General features: G+C 43.7%; 1 protein-coding gene across 1 annotated transcript in view; it reads left to right on the plus strand.

The window, feature by feature from the left end:
• The window catches only part of DOCK8 (dedicator of cytokinesis 8), a 116,524-nt gene that overhangs the window by 88,789 nt on the left and 10,765 nt on the right, over positions 1-16,970 (plus strand). Inside the window, exons 37-42 of the mRNA XM_048503898.1 lie at positions 150-308; positions 7,028-7,128; positions 8,275-8,467; positions 12,454-12,597; positions 14,015-14,146; positions 16,585-16,719. Coding sequence (XP_048359855.1) covers positions 150-308; positions 7,028-7,128; positions 8,275-8,467; positions 12,454-12,597; positions 14,015-14,146; positions 16,585-16,719 — 864 coding nt within the window. The remainder of the gene's footprint in view (positions 1-149; positions 309-7,027; positions 7,129-8,274; positions 8,468-12,453; positions 12,598-14,014; positions 14,147-16,584; positions 16,720-16,970) is intronic.

The raw sequence follows: 16,970 nt of genomic DNA on the forward strand, positions 1-16,970 counted from the left end.
GATTCCATGGGTGGTTGTAACAAACTGTACTTAATGCAGTTGGAAATATGTGAAGATTCAAAGCCCATGAATGTAGAAGCCACTGATAATTGAAAATCAGTGCAATTGACTTGTATCATCTGAGGATTAAATTCTCTGTTTTATCAAAGAATTTCGCAAGAGTGAAAATGCAAGTGACGATGTCGCTGGCTTCTCTAGTTGGTAAATCATCAGATTTCAATGAGGAGTATCTCAGAAAATCTTTGCGAACCATTTTGGCATATGCAGAGGAAGATGCAGAGATGCAGCCAACTTTGTTCCCTGTACAGGTAAGACATTTTGTTACTGTTGCCTTAGGGTCTATTTACACATTATACATTATTTTAAAAGCTTATCAGAAGGCAAGTGCACTATTTTTTTCAGTGTTTTTTAAAAATCAGGTTTATTGAGTGAAATATCCATATCCAGGGATATCCAAAAAATGTTTAAGTCTATGGGGAATTTTTGAGGCTCAGGGGAGGGGTTGTTTTACAAAGTAGAGGCACTACATTTGCAACATAGCTGCAGTTGAGGAACCCCATCCAAACAATGGAATTTTCAGTTGTTTTCAATGGAAGCTGAGGGAACCCCCCTTTGGGGGTACATAAAATCCTCTGTATCTCCTGACCCAAACGTCACCAAACTTGGTGTTTCTATATTTAGGTGCTCATAGAATTGGCACTTGGCCACCTCACCAGCCTATTTACCCCCAAATAAGCATTTCCTGGTGGTGTTTAGTCAGGTGGTTCCGGAGTCCAGAAGTCAACAGTTTTTCCCTTAACTGATCTGGGCCCTACACAGCTGGCACTGTACAAAACATGGATCCTCTGTCACCTGGAAGTACTTCCAGATTGAGGATGTGAAGGGACACCTATGCTGACCAGCAGATGCAGGGACCCTTGGAGGCATCTCTTGTGAGGAACTTTGGGCAGACTTGCTGTGTCTAGGGGCAGAAGAAGAGATGGATGGAGGGGGGAAAGTTGAGATGGCAGCACCTTAGGGTACTCCTTCATCTCTTCCTCTTGTGCCACCTCTGGCCTTTTCTCCTGTCTCCCGTTAGAAGGCCTGCTGGACTCTGGAGGAACCAAAGGAGGAGATGGTGCACAAAGCCCCTCCTCTATCTCCTCCAGCATCCTCTTGGTACCTGGGGTAAGCTTCAGATATGCAACACTCTTCTCCTCAAAGCTCAACCCAAAGGACAGCTCAGGCAGCCCCTCCTGTTGCTGAAAGTTCAGCAACTACAGGAAGGGCAGTCTGAGCAGTAGACTCTTGCCCAGACCTGTAATCACTTATGCAGGCAGCACTCCTCTAGCAGGTGCATCAACAAAGCGTACCTTTTGGCGCTTCTTCATTGCACCACTCCAGCCAGAGGTAGGGGAGCTGGAAGGTGGCTCAGGAGCAGGTCTCCATACTGGTGGGGGGAAAGTTGCAGCCCTCCCCTCCACCTCTTTAGTCTTTTTCTTCACCTCTTCAGCTGCATTTTCTTCCCATCACTCATTGTTTCCCCCAGACCAAACTCTAGCTAACTAATGCAGGGAAGTTAAGTACCTAGTTGTCTGTCTTGCACTGCAGCCCAACAGAGCCTGAAAGCTTTTTAAGAATCCTCCACCAGGAAAAGTGTATGTGTGTGTGGGCCGGGGGGGTGTTTGGTAAAAATTCAACCAAACATGGTTATGCTTCAAAGTGTGGTTTTCCTTTGGGTGGGGAGGGGGCATTGTTTAAAGACCAACTACCCAGTGACTTGCTGTTCTACAGCCTGTCTAAAGTTAACCTGCAACTATCCTGGAGAAGGAATGTCAAAAAAATTTAAATAGTGACATTAACTGTGCTAAAATTTTAAATCTCAACTATTATGAAAATGGCTCAGATGAAACATGCAAGAAGGAACGACAGTAAATTCCACCAACCCAGCAGAGCAAAAATGAATAGAACCACACCCCCACAACCAGTTTTTTAAACAAATGAGGTAGAAATAGGGAACACAACACCTCAGCACAACAGAGAAGCAAGCACCAGAAATTGAAGAGAAACATGGGGGAGGAAGAATTGACATTAAAAAACTGAAATATTCTCTCCCCCAAACCCTGAAGCCCAGAGAAAGAAGCCCAAAGAAAAAAACCCTAAAGCTGGAGTGAGAAACGCAACCCCCCCCCCAAAAAAATCCTCTGCAACCAACCAACTAAACTGCAAAAGAAAAATCAAAAAAATTTTTTCCAAGAACCTCACAATCAAACAGAAGATGACAACTAATCCTTCAGGCCTCACAAGTATTTTTGGCTGTCTTCCTTCTGTCCTTCATCAGAAGACAAGGATTTCCAATTAAAGGATAGAAGGGATGAAAGAAGACCCCCCACAAGGAGAACAGCTTAGTAAGAAACCACATTAGAGCCACCTGCACACAAGGCCCTAAAAATACAAAAAAACCCACTTAACTTATAATAAACAGACTCAAGGCAATTGGAGGGCCTTTAGGTCTTGCTGGGCTCTAAGGCCTTCCCCAATCCACCAACAGGTACACTGTGCGCGCGCGTGCACACGCACACATGAAGGCAAGTTATTCAACAATAAACCAATTATTTAAAGCTGTTCCATGTCTTCTTTTCCAGGCATCAGGGAGGCAACAGGAATTCAGTGCAGGCAGACATAACCCAAGAGATGGTCAAAGCACCAGAAACTCAGAGAAAGGAGCAGCAGCTAAAGCCAAGCTTTGCACTTAACTCTCTTAAATCTGTGGTTTGCTGGAACCAGACCTCCTTTTTATGGTTTTTTTTTGCCATGCGCAGAAAAATTTGGAATAAATTCAGGCAAAATTGTATGATTGGCCAAAGAGCAGTGTTGTCCCCAACCTGAAATCCTATTGGTCACTCTAACTTCTTGTCCCCACTTCCACCCTCATCTCTCTATAGGTTGTTGCAATCTTTCTTAGGTCTGTAGCAGCTTGGCAAAGGTTCAGAGCAAAATGCGTTGCAGCCATTGGCCAAATAGAAAAGCTCCAGTGAGTTCTCCTAATAGTCCCTTCAAAATGCCTATGTAGTGGTCCCCTCATGTTGAAATGACGTACTCCTCTTGGGCTCCAGGACCTGGCCCTGTTAGTGGTCCTGCTATGGTGAGCGGCCAGGGGTCACTAGCCCGGGAGGGCTGCTTAGGGTGGCACTGAATTCCTTGGCCTGGACTGGGTGGTCTTTCTGGGTTCAGGCCCTTCTCTCTGTGTGTGTCTTGTTTTCTGCAATTCTGCTTCTCTTTTTCTATCTCCTCACCTTTCTCTTTCCCCCTGACTTGGGCTCCCTCCTCCTCCTTATTCCCTCCCCCCTCCAAGTCCTTCCACCTGAGTCCCTTCCCCCAGTTCCTCATTGGGCAACAGGCCATCACTCTGACCTGGCGGGGTCCCCTGTTGGTTGCCTGGCCCATGGTCCTATTTTCCTCTTTAAGCCGGGTGTAGGTTGCCTCCCCTTGCCTTGCCAAGGACAGCGTGGGCACAGCTGACTTACCACCAAGGGTCCTGGGTGTTGGATCCTGCTGCAATGGGCTCTCACTGGCCCGTCCACTGCCCCTCTCTGCTTGCCACAGCTGCTGGGGTCTTCACTGGAGGTGAGCCAGCCATGGCAACCTCCCACTGCTCAGTTTTGCTGCCCCAGGCCATTCCAGGGCTTGAGGTAAGGGGGCGGGGGGAAGAACTCTGGGCAATGGTTGAAGAGGTAGCAGGTCCTGGGTGGCTGGGAGAGTCCAGCGTAGCACTTGCCCCCATCCTCGGACAATGCCTTTCATCCCCCTCCCCCGTTGCCCTGGAAACCAACCATAGGGCAGGAAAAAGGCAACAAAAGATTGCTCCTTCCAGAGCAATCCAGCAAAGGGGAAACCACCTTTGCCAACTGAGCAGAGCATCAGCCAAGGTAAGTTTAAAGAGTGCAGGATTCAAAGACCAATCAGCCACCTCAGAATTTTTTTTCCTTGTGCCCTTAAAAGGGAAGGCTGAAAGGCCCTCACCCCCATTGTTTTCAGCTTTTCAGCTCTATCCAGATTGCTACCTTTTCTTCAGTTTGGCATATCCAAATGCACACCCTTACTTATCCAACAAAACCTAAATAATGTACATCCACAATGCTACGAGAAGTCATGTAAAGTCTGTGATGACCAGATGAGACCTCAAAGTTTCACAAGCTTCACTATGTGTTGGTCAGGTTGCTTAGAAATAACAACCTAGGTCTTAAATGGGAAACATTTTTAAACAATTGTTTATGTCATTCTTTCCCACAGCAAGCAACCATTGCCAGGATGAGCCTCTATAGTTAGTCTCTGTTTTCAAAATGAAAAAGGCCAGATTTTCCTTTTTCTCCACCCAAGCCAGTACTTCACAGCTTATGATGGAGTATCCCTGGCAGCTCGTTGTTGATGATGAAGAAGAAGAGTTTGGATTTATATCCCCCCTTTCTCTCCTGCAGGAGACTCAAAGGGGCTTACAATCTCCTTTCCCTTCCCCCCTCACAACAAACACCCTGTGAGGTGGGTGGGGCTGAGAGAGCTCCAAGAAGCTGTGACTAGCCCAAGGTGTGTGTGGGACTGTACAGGCTAATCTGAATTCCCCAGATAAGCCTCCACAGCTCAGGCGGCAGAGCGGGGAATCAAACCCGGTTCCTCCAGATTAGATACACAAGCTCTTAACCTCCTACGCCACTGCTGATAATAAGAACATAAGAACATAAGAACAAGCCAGCTGGATCAGACCAGAGTCCATCTAGTCCAGCATTCTGCTACTCGCAGTGGCCCACCAGGTGCCTTTGGGAGCTCACAGGCAGGATGTGAAAGCAATGGCCTTCTGCTGCTGCTGCTGCTCCTGAGCACCTGGTCTGCTAAGGCATTTGCAATCTCAGATCAAGGAGGATCAAGATTGGTAGCCATAGATTGACTTCTCCTCCATAAATCTGTCCAAGCCCTTTTTAAAGCTATCCAGGTTAGTGGCCATCACCACCTCCTGTGGCAGCATATTCCAAACACCAATCACACGTTGCGTGAAGAAGTGTTTTCTTTTATTAGTCCTAATTCTTCCCCAGCATTTTCAATGAATGCCCCTGGTTCCATTATAGTGAGATAGAGAGAAAAATTTCTCTCTGTCAACATTTTCTATCCTATGCATAATTTTATAGACTTCAATCATATCCCCCCCTCCTGCCGTCTCCTCTCCAAAGCGAAAGAGTCCCAAAGCTGCAGCCTCTCCTCATAAGGAAGGTGCTCAAGTCCTTCAATCATCCTCGTTGCCCTTCTCTGCACTTTTCTATCTCTTGATATCCTTTTTTTGAGATGTGGCGACCAAGAACTGAACACAGTTACTCCAAGTCGCGGTGCAGCACCACTGCTTTATATAAGGGCATGACAATCCTTGCAGTTTTATTATCAACTCCTTTTCCTAATTATCCCCAGCATAGAGTTTGCCTTTTTTCACAGCTGCCATGCATTGAGTTGACATTCCCATGGAACTATCAACTAAGACGCCTAAATCCCTTCCTGGTCTGTGACTGATAGCACTGACCCCTGTAGCGTGTATGTGAAGTTTGGATTTTTTGCCCCTATGTGCATCACTTTACATTTAGCTACATTGAACTGCATTTGCCATTTTTTAGCCCACTCACCTAATTTATCAAGGTCCGCTTGGAGCTCTTCGCAATCCTTTGTGGTTCTCACCACCCTACATAGTTTGGTATCATCTGCAAACTTGGCCACCACGCTACCCACCCCTACTTCCAGGTCATTTTATGAATAAGTTAAAGAGCACTGGTCCCAATACGGATCCTTGGGGGACACCACTCCCTACATCTCTCCATTGTGAGAACTTCCCATTTATACCCACCCTTTGTTTCCTGTTTCTCAACCAGTTTTTAATCCATAGGAGGACTTCCCCTCTTATTCCTTCATTGCTGAGTTTTCTCAATAGTCTCTGATGAGGAACTTTGTCAAAAGCCTTTTGGAAATCCAAGTAGACAGTGTCCACTGGTTCTTCCTTATCCACATGTCTGTTTACACCCTCAAAGAACTCTAGTAAGTTTGTAAGACAGGACTTGCCTCTACAAAAGCCATGCTGACTCTTCCTCAGCAGGTCTTGCTTTTCTACATGTTTAATAATTTTATCTTTAATGATAGATTCTACTAATTTACCAGGAACAGATGTCAAACTGACTGGCCTGTAATTTCCTGGGTCCCCCCTAGACCCTTTCTTAAAGATTGGTGTGACATTGGCCATCTTCCAGTCTTCAGGGATGGAGCCTGATTTCAGGGATAAGTTGCATATTAATGTGAGAACATCAGCAATTTCATGCTTGAGCTCTTTAAGAACTCTTGGATGAATGCAATCTGGGCCAGGGGATTTGGTAGCATTTAGTTTATCAATGGCTGCCAGAACTTCTTCCTTGTCTACCACTGCTAGTTCCTCGGATTCACCTCCTAAGAAGCTTGGTTCAGGTGCAGGAATTTTCCTCACCTCCTCTTGGGTGAAGAAATGGTCTGGAAAAGATACAAGCAAATCTATCTTTTCCCCCAGGTACTGCAAAGGTTCAATTTTGCTCTATTGTTTGCTAACTCAACTTATTTAAGGAATGGCTGGCACTGAAGCTCTGCCAGTAAGTGGCACTGCAGCCCAGCTTTGCCCCATCACAACCTTGATGATGAACAACTCAGCCTTGGAACCTCAAAGTTAATAATTGTGTCAATTTCCTATGCAGAATCCATTTTCCTTTAAAATATTCCTAATTATAACAAACTCTCCAGAAACCATGTTGTAGTACAGCCCCATCTGTAAACTGAGAAACATTAAAGTCAAGCAACTGCATGCACAGTTATCTAAAAGACATAAATGTGTAAACTGAACATCGTGTTCTGTTCTGAACAGGACTGTTGAGTCTTCTCTGTAACAAATTAGATAATTTTTTGTTGTTTTTCAGCAGTTTTGTTCATTTTAGTTGATGGAAGAGCAGAACGCATGACAAAGTTGGATTTTTTTAACAAATATATTTTTGTTTAGGTGGATGAACTACTGCGTAATTTGAACAGCATATTGTCTGACACAGTGAAAATGCGAGAGTTCCAGGAAGATCCAGAGATGCTCATGGATCTTATGTACAGGTGAGAATTTCTAATTTTTCTCTTGAGAATTTAGGCTGAAAGTTCTGGGGTGCTGAGGTTTAAATCTGTTTTAAACAAACTGTTTTCTATGTGACTTGTATCCTATGGGGGATGCTATAAATCACGAATATTTAAGTATTAATTAAATTATTAAATATTAATTATAGGGAGATCTGAAACCAGAGAGGCAGAGCGAGGGAGCTGTGCACCAGGTGCCAGCGTGCTCTGTGCCCCTGCGGTGGCAGCGTCCGCTCCGGAACACCCTGCCACGCCCCCTCTGTGGCCCAGCCATGCCCCCCCACTGCTCCACCCGGGGCATCGCACCCCACCTGGCCCTGTTGGCCCCACTGCCTGAGGCTTGCTTTTATTATTGAATTGATTTCCTGTCTAGCATACAGGCATTCAATTGCCAAATGAGACTTCTCGGATGTGAATGGGGCAAAAGTCAGTGGAGATCTGTCCTGAGAATGAGAAGCAAAGAATAATGTTAATTTAGTGCTGTTGCTTTGAATTAATTATTTTCTCTAATCAGTTTCTGTGGAAGCACTGTTCAGACTCAAGAGAATGTGTCGTGGTTAAGGTGTTGGACTAGGATGTTGGAAACCCAGGTTCAGATTCCTGCTCATGCCATGAAAGCTTGCTGGATGACCTTGGACCAGTCACATACTCTCAACCCCCTGACCCTGGCTAGTATTTGGATGGGAGATCTCCAGAGAATATCAGAGTCAGATCGCAGAGGCAGGCAATGGCAAGTGATCTCCTAATGTCACTTGCCTTGAAAACTCTATGGGATTGCCATAGGTCAACTGTGACTTGACGTAAAAAAAAATAGGAAACAAAAACCTTAACTGATCTGAAAAGGTTTTCAGAATACTTTTTAAAGTCTAGCGTTGGGCAGAAGAGTCTAAAAGGCAAATACATCTCTTGATAGCTACATTTGAATGCAGTTAAACAAGCTGGTGCAATCAAGATGTTCTCCACATGTCTAGAGATTATTGGTTTTGCCAGACATCTGTCACCTCCAAATCCACATTTTCTCCTGTAAGAATTTAATGAAACCGATTTCTTCTAGCAAACTTTGGCAGAAGACCTCTTTATTTTGCCTAGAGCAAGTTTAATATACATTTAATCATGTTCCACTGTTAGAATTGCAAAAGGATATCAAACCTCGCCAGACTTAAGGTTGACCTGGCTCCAGAACATGGCAGAAAAGCATGCCAAGAAAAAGTGTTATACAGAGGCTGCCATGTGTCTAGTTCATGCTGCCGCGCTAGTTGCAGAATATCTGAGCATGCTGGAGGATCACAGCTACTTGCCCGTAGGCAGCGTCAGCTTTCAGGTAAGAGTGGATTTCTGGACTTTATGTGGAGTTTTTGTGGTAATTTCATTTTGGGGCCATTTTGGTCCCTCAGGTACTGGGCAAAGTCACTGAAGTTTGGCTAGATTGATGAAATTTAGCAGGAGCAGAAAAAGGGGGGTAGTGCAGGAAAAGAGACAGAGGCCTTATTCTCTCTAAGGTGGTAGACCTGTGCCTGGCATACAGTACTTCAGATAGCAGGTGGAGACTCAATGATTGCTGCTTCATACAAAACATACATTATATATGATACTGAAAAAACTGACTCTCAAGAAGACTAGACTAGAACCTGTGTACAAGTTTTTTGTGCAAGTGGAGGAATATCCAGCCATGTAAGTTACTATCTTCTGGTCTGAAATAGACAAGGTCATTTACCATGTCAGTGGGAACTTAGTCAGAATCTCTGGTCAGATACTGTTGTCCAGTAGAGATTGGCCAGCTACAAGGGGTAGCACCTAGCTTGTTCCAACCAACTGCAGAACAAAAACAGTCATATCTGAGATGTGGCCATGATATCCAGCTCATCAGCAGAAAGTGGACAGTTTAAAGGTACCATGATGTGGCCTGAGCCTTGTATCTCTTATTCATCTTATTTTGTTGATTCAATTTATACCCCATCATTTTCCTCTCAAACTCTACAGTCTCTAACCTGTTCTGGTGATACCTCAGGCAAGGAGACCACCACCCTAGCACTTTTAATTTTCTGTGCTACTCTTCTTACTGATAACTATGTTTTACTTTTAGTTCACAGGATTAATCTCCATGTTTGTCTATGTGGTTGTATATGGTAAATAGTCATATCTCTTCAAAACCATGTAACTACCCACAGTTACAGAGATCATCATTCAATACTTAGTAGTGTATGGAAGTACTGTTCTGTATGGAAGTACACTAGTACTGTTATTTTCAGTGATGTTATAAGATCACTCAGGGTTTGGAATACTCTTCAGAGCCTGCCAATCCTAGGAGAGATAAGGAAGAGTGGAAGGAATGAAAAAAAAAAAGGCAAGGAAAAATCTGGGTCAAGAATTACACATACAACTGAGGACAGGGGTAGAAGTTATGTGAAAGGCTTTAAAGAATGGTAGGTTCACAAGCAGTATTTGAATGAAGATAGAAAGCACCTTGTAGCTGTTCTGGAAGTGATGCTATTATGTTCTCCCATAAGAACCCTGTGATACAGTATTATTTCCATTCTACAAATGGAGATGTGAGACTGTAAAATGGCAGTTTTGTCAAGCCTTCAGCTGTGGTGGTATTTGAATGTAGATCTCCAAACCAAAATATGATGAACTAATCTCCAGTCCTACAGCTGAGTTTGCGTTCACTCAGTTCTGTGTGGATTGCTTCCCATTTTATAATCATTTGAGGTATTTAAAGTTATAGGAAAACATTTCTTACCAGTTGGGTAAAAAGTATATCAAATGTTTAAAGCTGTTTTGGAATATTTCATATTTTGTACTGGCTTGTCACATCAAAACACTGTTGCCTGTACATGTTTTAAATCAGATTCTTAAGTAATAACAGGTTTTATAGAAGATGAGTAATACCCAAATATTCATGTTTACATTCCTGCAAGAATTCAGGTTTCATAAGTAACCACTTTTAAAAACAGAATTTATGCCTCAGGTTTGCTCAAGAATAATTATGATAATATTTTTCACCTAAGGACATTAGAGTTAGTTACAAACATGTCTTCAGCAGTTACTATTGTCTGTCAGATCATCAACTATTTTTCTGCGTACAGGGCTTAATATTTGTTGCCAGAGTTGATGCCTGAATACTTTTTTAAAAAATCAGTAAAATACTGGTCTAGAATTAGTGAATGATTTGCGAAACAAGAATTGGTGAACCACAAGAATTGGTGAAGAACAAAACTGAATAAGGTAGACATATTGTTTCAAATAAAACAAGCCACCAAGGTATAAACATAGCTTGAAATGGAGGAAGAGGAGAGACGCTTTTCTGTAGATTTTATTTCTCCAGGAATGTGAAGGAGCTGTTAAGTTTGACTAACTTCTTTGAGTGTTCTTAGTCCTGTATGCCTAACTACTTGAAAGTAAAAGAGGGTCTTTGAATGGCTGGGATATTTATTTATTTATTTTTACCTTCTTCAATTGTACAAAGTTCACTGAACTGAATTCTGTAGGAAAAACTCTATAACAGATGGTAGAGAGTATAATTCTCTACAATCAGAAAATGGGGATAAAGGAATGAAAGGAAAAGAAAACTGCATCTCTGGTAGAAAGTTCTTGATTTTCTTGATTGACTTTTGAACAGAATATTATGGTAACATTATTTTTCCCTAACAATAAAGCCCATAGTGTGAAAAAATACAAAGGCTTAGAAAACTAATCCTCCCAGGGCAAGAGATGTCGAGGGTATCTACAGAAAATGGTATGTGGCGCAAACACTGAAATTGTGCCCCTTGAAATATCCCCACTTTGCCAGGAGGAGGAGCAGGGTGCCTGTGAAGATGGGAAGAGTCTGCCCCATCTTCATAGGCCAGGGGTCTGCAACCTGCAGCTCTCCAGATGTTCGTGGATTACAAATCCCATCAACCCTTGCCAGCATGGCCAATTGGCCATGCTGGCAGGGACTGGTGGGAATTTTAGTCCATAAACATCTGGAGAGCCGCAGGTTGCAGACCCCTGTCATAGGCATACCCCACCTGGATCTCAGCTGTGTAAAAGGAAGGGGGAGCAGGGTGCCTGTGAAAATGTGGAGAGTTCTCCCCATCGCCATGAGCATCCACCCAAACACACACCATTTGGAAAGCTGGATGCCAGCTTTGCAAAGGGGACAGGAGGCAGCTGGGTGCTTGGGAAGATGGGGGAGAGTTCTCCCCATCTCCGTAGGCACCCCCCCCCCCCGGTTTGCAAAGCGTCGACGGGGACGGGTCAGTGTGGAAGGGCGGGCCTCAGGGAGGTGCTATGGCGGTTGCCGGGGGCATTGCTGCCTCAGTGATTTTGCCCTGCACCAGTGAGCACTTCTGGAAGTAGGCAGTTTACTGCCTCAGCGACTCGGCCAGATGCAAGCACTCAGCCTCCGAGAGAATGAGTAACCACCTAATTCTACTGTTTTGTTTGTGTTATTTTTTATCTGTTCTGTGAAAGCTCTGCCCCAAGCCATGTGTTGGTTGTGATTTGATGGAAGTGAGTTCAGTGGTGAGATTCAAATAATTTAACAACCTGGTCCGGTGGTGGGATTAAAATAATTTAATAACTAGTTGTTTACAAGCACCATTTTAACAACCAGTTGTGCTGAAGTGGTGCGAACCTGTTGAATCCCACCACTGAGTGAGTTGTTGCCACCATGGCTAGCCTTTTATATATACTGATTAGATCCTTTCTGTATGGGGATTTTGTTGTATAGATATTCTAGTCTGCATCTGTTGTGGGCTTCTTCATTCTTGCCTCAGTTTTGTTGAGTCTGTTGTTCATGGTATCTCTCTAGTCTGCTGACATTTGTTGATTCCTTGATTTTTCCACAATCACACAAGCCACGGTGTGCTTCACAAAGCAATATGCTAACATGTTAAAATGAATGAGGCCAATCAAATTAAACAGTTATGTGATTTATCTGCGTACATTTCAGCATTTGAGCAAAGAATAATTCTCATCCAGAATTTAGATGAAATTTATTACTAAACATATCAGGGTTGGTAAATACAACAGAACAGACCCACCTTGTGTGCTTTTTGAAGAAAGACAAACTGAGTGTCCAGACCTTGGCAAAATTCTACTCTTCTATTGAAGGATTGCCCTGTTTAAAAAATGTCATGAATAAGAAGTAAATGAATTTTAAAAAGAGATCACCAGATTAAATGCTGAACTATGAATGGTTCATGATATTCCACAAGCTCGGAAAATCAGAAATGGTATATTGGTGCAAGGGATCTTTCTGGTGTGCCAAAGAACATGATTTGTATACGAAGTTGCTTCATTGCGGCCATTATTTTCTTTCAGAATATTTCTTCCAATGTGTTGGAGGAGTCTGCCATTTCTGATGATGTTCTGTCTCCAGATGAAGATGGAGTATGCTCTGGAATGTATTTCTCAGAGAATGGTTTGGTGGGACTGCTAGAACAAGCTGCAGAGCTTTTTAGCACAGTGAGTAAAATTAGAGGGTCTCTACTGATGGTTTAAAACATCTAATTCTGCCTCTCCACATTGACCAATTACATACAATGTGCTTGCTGCACGATGGAGATGAATGTCAGTCACAGCAAGATTTCTTGTATGGACCTGTTTCCTGGAGCCCCGCTTTCACTTTCCATTCTCTCCATGGCAAGCGACACCACTTTTAGTAAGACTTTTAATTTGAGCCACTGCCAGAGCAGGCAGATTTGCCAGTGAGCACAGCTATTCCTTGGACATCTTCCCTCTGCCCACAGCCAGCCTTCCACTTCCTCAGGTTGCTTTGCACGCTTTCCCCTCACCACCACCACCACCCCCATCACCTTCATGCTGCCAGCTCCTTTCTGCTTCTCTAAGTGTACATATTGAGAGATTGCTGTCTCAATATAATAACAGAAAGGGGTTTTTCAAGGAACTGTACAAGCAGGGCATTTTCTTGGCCCCATCTTATCTCCCCTGCTCTGCTTCCACCCTGCCCAATGATCTGGAGGGCTTTAAAAACTTTATTTCAGACTAGACTCTGTTTTAAAATAAGCCTTTAAAGCTGTTTTAAAATATGCCTTTAAAGCTGGTGATGGGCAGAGTTAAGAGAACCGGGAGAACCAAAGGCCTAGCAGAGTACAGCAAGAAAGCTGCGCTGCAGGCTGTAGGCAGCTTGTAAACAGAAAAATGCGAGGAGACCTCACTACAGCTCCACTGTGCAGCTTTGACACCCGAGGTAACTGTTCTATGTATAATGAGCCATTGTTTGAGGTGATACAAGGCCAAAATAGTTGTTCCCTGAGTCACTCTGTGCCCTTTCTCATCTTAGTGCAGTTGCAATGATTGTGGAAGATGATAGAGGAATTCACTTGGAACAACACGGTTAGAGTCAAACTACACATTCTATTAAATTGCTTACATATTCCACACATTCACATACAATTGCCTGCTTCTTTCTTGGCAGAGTAAACATGCACCCTGAGGTGTGATCAGTGGTGGTGAGGGAGAATTGTAGCAGAAATAAATCAGGAGGTAGAATAAAGATGAGGCATTCCATTCCCATCACATGAGGTGAAACTTGCCTTGTCTCAGAGCTCCTTTCCAGCACAGACAGAGGCCATCTGAGTTTTCTTGTACTTAATTTACATTTAATGTGTCATTCTGAACTACTTGGATTACAGTTAAATAGAAATAGAGAAGGTCATGTGTCAAGACTTTATCTACTCAATACTGTGCCATTATCTAAAATAATTTTTTTGCAAAGTTCAGATTTTCTTTGTTTGCAATGAGTGTTGAGCTTGTATTAAGAAGCCACCATGCATCAACACTGAAACACATGTGGTATACCTGTCTGATAAACGATAAGGGAATTTACACTTTGGTTTTGAATTTGTTCTTTTTTTGCAAGGGAGGATTGTGGGAAACTGTAAACGAAGTCTACAAGATTGTCATTCCCATCTTAGAGGCACATCGAGATTTCAGGAAGCTTTCTTCCACTCACAATAAACTTCAGAAAGCCTTTGAAAGCATCATTAATAAGGTACCCTTCAGCAGCTTCTGTTACAGTGCTACAAAAGCAGTTTGTGGATCATGACTGTTCGTAGATAAGGTCTTATGCGAATGTACACAATTGCTTCATTTCTGTTCTCTGTTTTAAATTCCCATTTGGAATTTATGGTGTAACTTAGAAACTGGTTGTAATAGAGAGTCCTGTGCAAGAATGGAACTTCCTTCTGCTTGGTGTAAAAAAATGGAAGTATATTTGAGAACTATATTTGCCCACACAGGGCACTATTCTCAGATATCACTAAATTCTAACCTCTATGTCCTGCTACGTGCTCAAGTATGGTTACCCATTTTCAGCTACAAGAAGGAAAATGCTCCACATCACAATAAAGAATACTATCCATGCTTCAAAGTGCTTCCCTTCATAGAAGAGATCAGGAACACTTGTACACACGGGGCTTTGGATCTTGCCTGTTGGCTATGTATGGTAAAGCAGATGACTGAAAAACATTTAATGGAGAGACTATGACCCCATGGAGAACTGGATGTTCATTTTTGTGCCTTGTGAGCAGACTCACATGGGCCTGCTCAGGCACAGGCCAGACAAAGAGAAGACCAACAAACTTTCCAGAACATCTGAAGCGGTCAGAGAGCTCCCGCTCCACCTCATGCTAATGTTTCCCATTCAAATAGGCACATGATGGAGGCAGGAAGATCACTCCTTCCTCAAATCTTTCTTTGTTGCCATGGAGAAAGGACATCTTTTGAAGGTTTCCTTATCACAACGATAAACATGACTCTTACCTGGAACTATGACCCTTTCCAAGACGGGCGCGCAGCCTAAGGGGACGGCAAAAAACGCGCGTCTAAAGGAGCTGTTCGCTATGGGTGCATCTGCATCGCGGCAGCACCTCGCTCCTCCCCAGCGGCACGAAGCCACTTTTTCCAAATCTCGTTCCCCGAGTGAGGTTTTCTGGAAACAGCGGTTTCCAGCCACTGCTGTGCGAATGGCAGCGGCTGGAAGGTGCCACCCCCCCTTTTCCGATCGACTTACCTTCCCTGTGACCTTCCAATGCGTCGCTGAGGCCTGGGGACACGCCCCCCCGGCCCTGCGACTCCGGAGCGGTCGCGCAGGGCAGGGGGGCGTGTCCCCAGGCCTCGGCGACGCATTGGAAGGTCGCAGGGAAGGTAAGTCAATCGGGCAACGGTGCAGCGCTGCGCCGTCTTCCCTATCTTTACCGGGACTGTTTGTGCGAACGGTCCGGGGGGGGGGGGGTCGGCGTCATATACGCTGACACATACCCCAGCATGGCCGTGTGGAAGCGGCCTCTGATTCATCAAGTGAATCTTCTGTACAGGCACAAATCTCTCCCTCCTTTCCCTGCTGTGGGCTCTTTTCCCTGAAGAGGGTCTGCAGTGCTCCATGGTGGTGAAGGGAGATTTGAGGAAGGAGTGCTGTCCCCACCTCTGCCATGTGCCCATTTGGGCAGGAAATGTTGGCGCAAGGTGGAGAGAAGAGGGAGCAGTCCAAGCACTTCAAATCTTCTTGAATGCTCATTAGTCTTCTCTATGGCTGGCCTGCACCTGTGCAGTCCCATGTGTACCTGCACAGAATACCACTTGATGAACAACAGTTACAAGGAAATGCAGCCCTGTTTTCGTTTATAGCAATCACACAGTGTATTAAGTGTTAATCATGTCTGCCATGTCTGAGCCATAGAACATTTGGGTGATTCCTGCTGTTTTATCAAGGAGTTTTTGCTTCCTGTTACAGGGCAGACCACCCCTCTTTTCCCCAGTTCTTTCCAGGGAGAGCCATAAAGCCAAATTGCCTGAGCTGAAATTTAATCAATTTATTTTCTCTTTTCTTCTGTCTTATACTTCCTCACATATCTATATCTTTTTGTCTTTCTTATCTATTGATCGATCCATTTAGGAGTCTATCTAAGAGGCTGAGCAGGAGTGAGAGAGGGTGAAGCAGGAGTTTTGTTGTAGCCACGTGTGTTTAACAGGAAATGGCAGCAAGCCCTTCTGAGGGAACGAACCCTCCAATGATGGATTCCTCTCTGAGGAGGATATGGAGGCTTCGGTTTCAAGAAAATATTCACTAGCCAGAACAAAATCAATGTAGCATGTATTCCATGGTAGGAATAAAACTGAAATATGCTGAAATCATGGACAACCCATACAACTAAGAGTATACAACATAATTTACTGGGAAGTTCTTTGAAAATGCTACATAATGCTTTTTAATAAACAATGTAATCCTGGGCAAAGTTATTCCACTCTAAGCTTGTTGATTTCAGTGGGCGTGATTGGAGTAGCTTTACATTGAGTTACAGTTACCTACTAAGGTGAAAAACAGCTGTTATATTAGTATTTCAAATAACCATATAGATTTTATAATTTTATTACTGCACATAAGGAGCATATTTTATAGGTAGGACAAATAATTTCATATTTATCAATCAGGGCCAGAAGAGAATGTTTGGCACTTACTTCCGTGTTGGCTTTTATGGAGCTAAATTTGGAGATTTAGATGAACAGGAATTTGTATACAAAGAACCTGCCATTACTAAACTTCCTGAGATTTCTCACAGACTGGAGGTAAGTGGTTATATTTGCACTATAAAGATCTATAAATGGAGGAGTATAACTGATCCTAACCCTTTCCATGAAAGAAGTTGGTCAATGGGAGATGCCCCTTGTATCTGAAGAAGAGTTGGATTTATATCCCCCTTTTTTCTCCTGTAAGGAGATTCAAAGGGGCTTACAATCTCCTTTCCCTTCCCCCCTCACAACAAAAACCCTGTGAGGTAGGTGGGGCTGAGAGAGCTCAGAAAAGCTGTGACTAGCCC

The sequence above is a fragment of the Sphaerodactylus townsendi genome, linkage group LG07 (genome assembly GCF_021028975.2).
Source record: "Sphaerodactylus townsendi isolate TG3544 linkage group LG07, MPM_Stown_v2.3, whole genome shotgun sequence".
Lineage (NCBI taxonomy): Eukaryota > Metazoa > Chordata > Lepidosauria > Squamata > Sphaerodactylidae > Sphaerodactylus > Sphaerodactylus townsendi.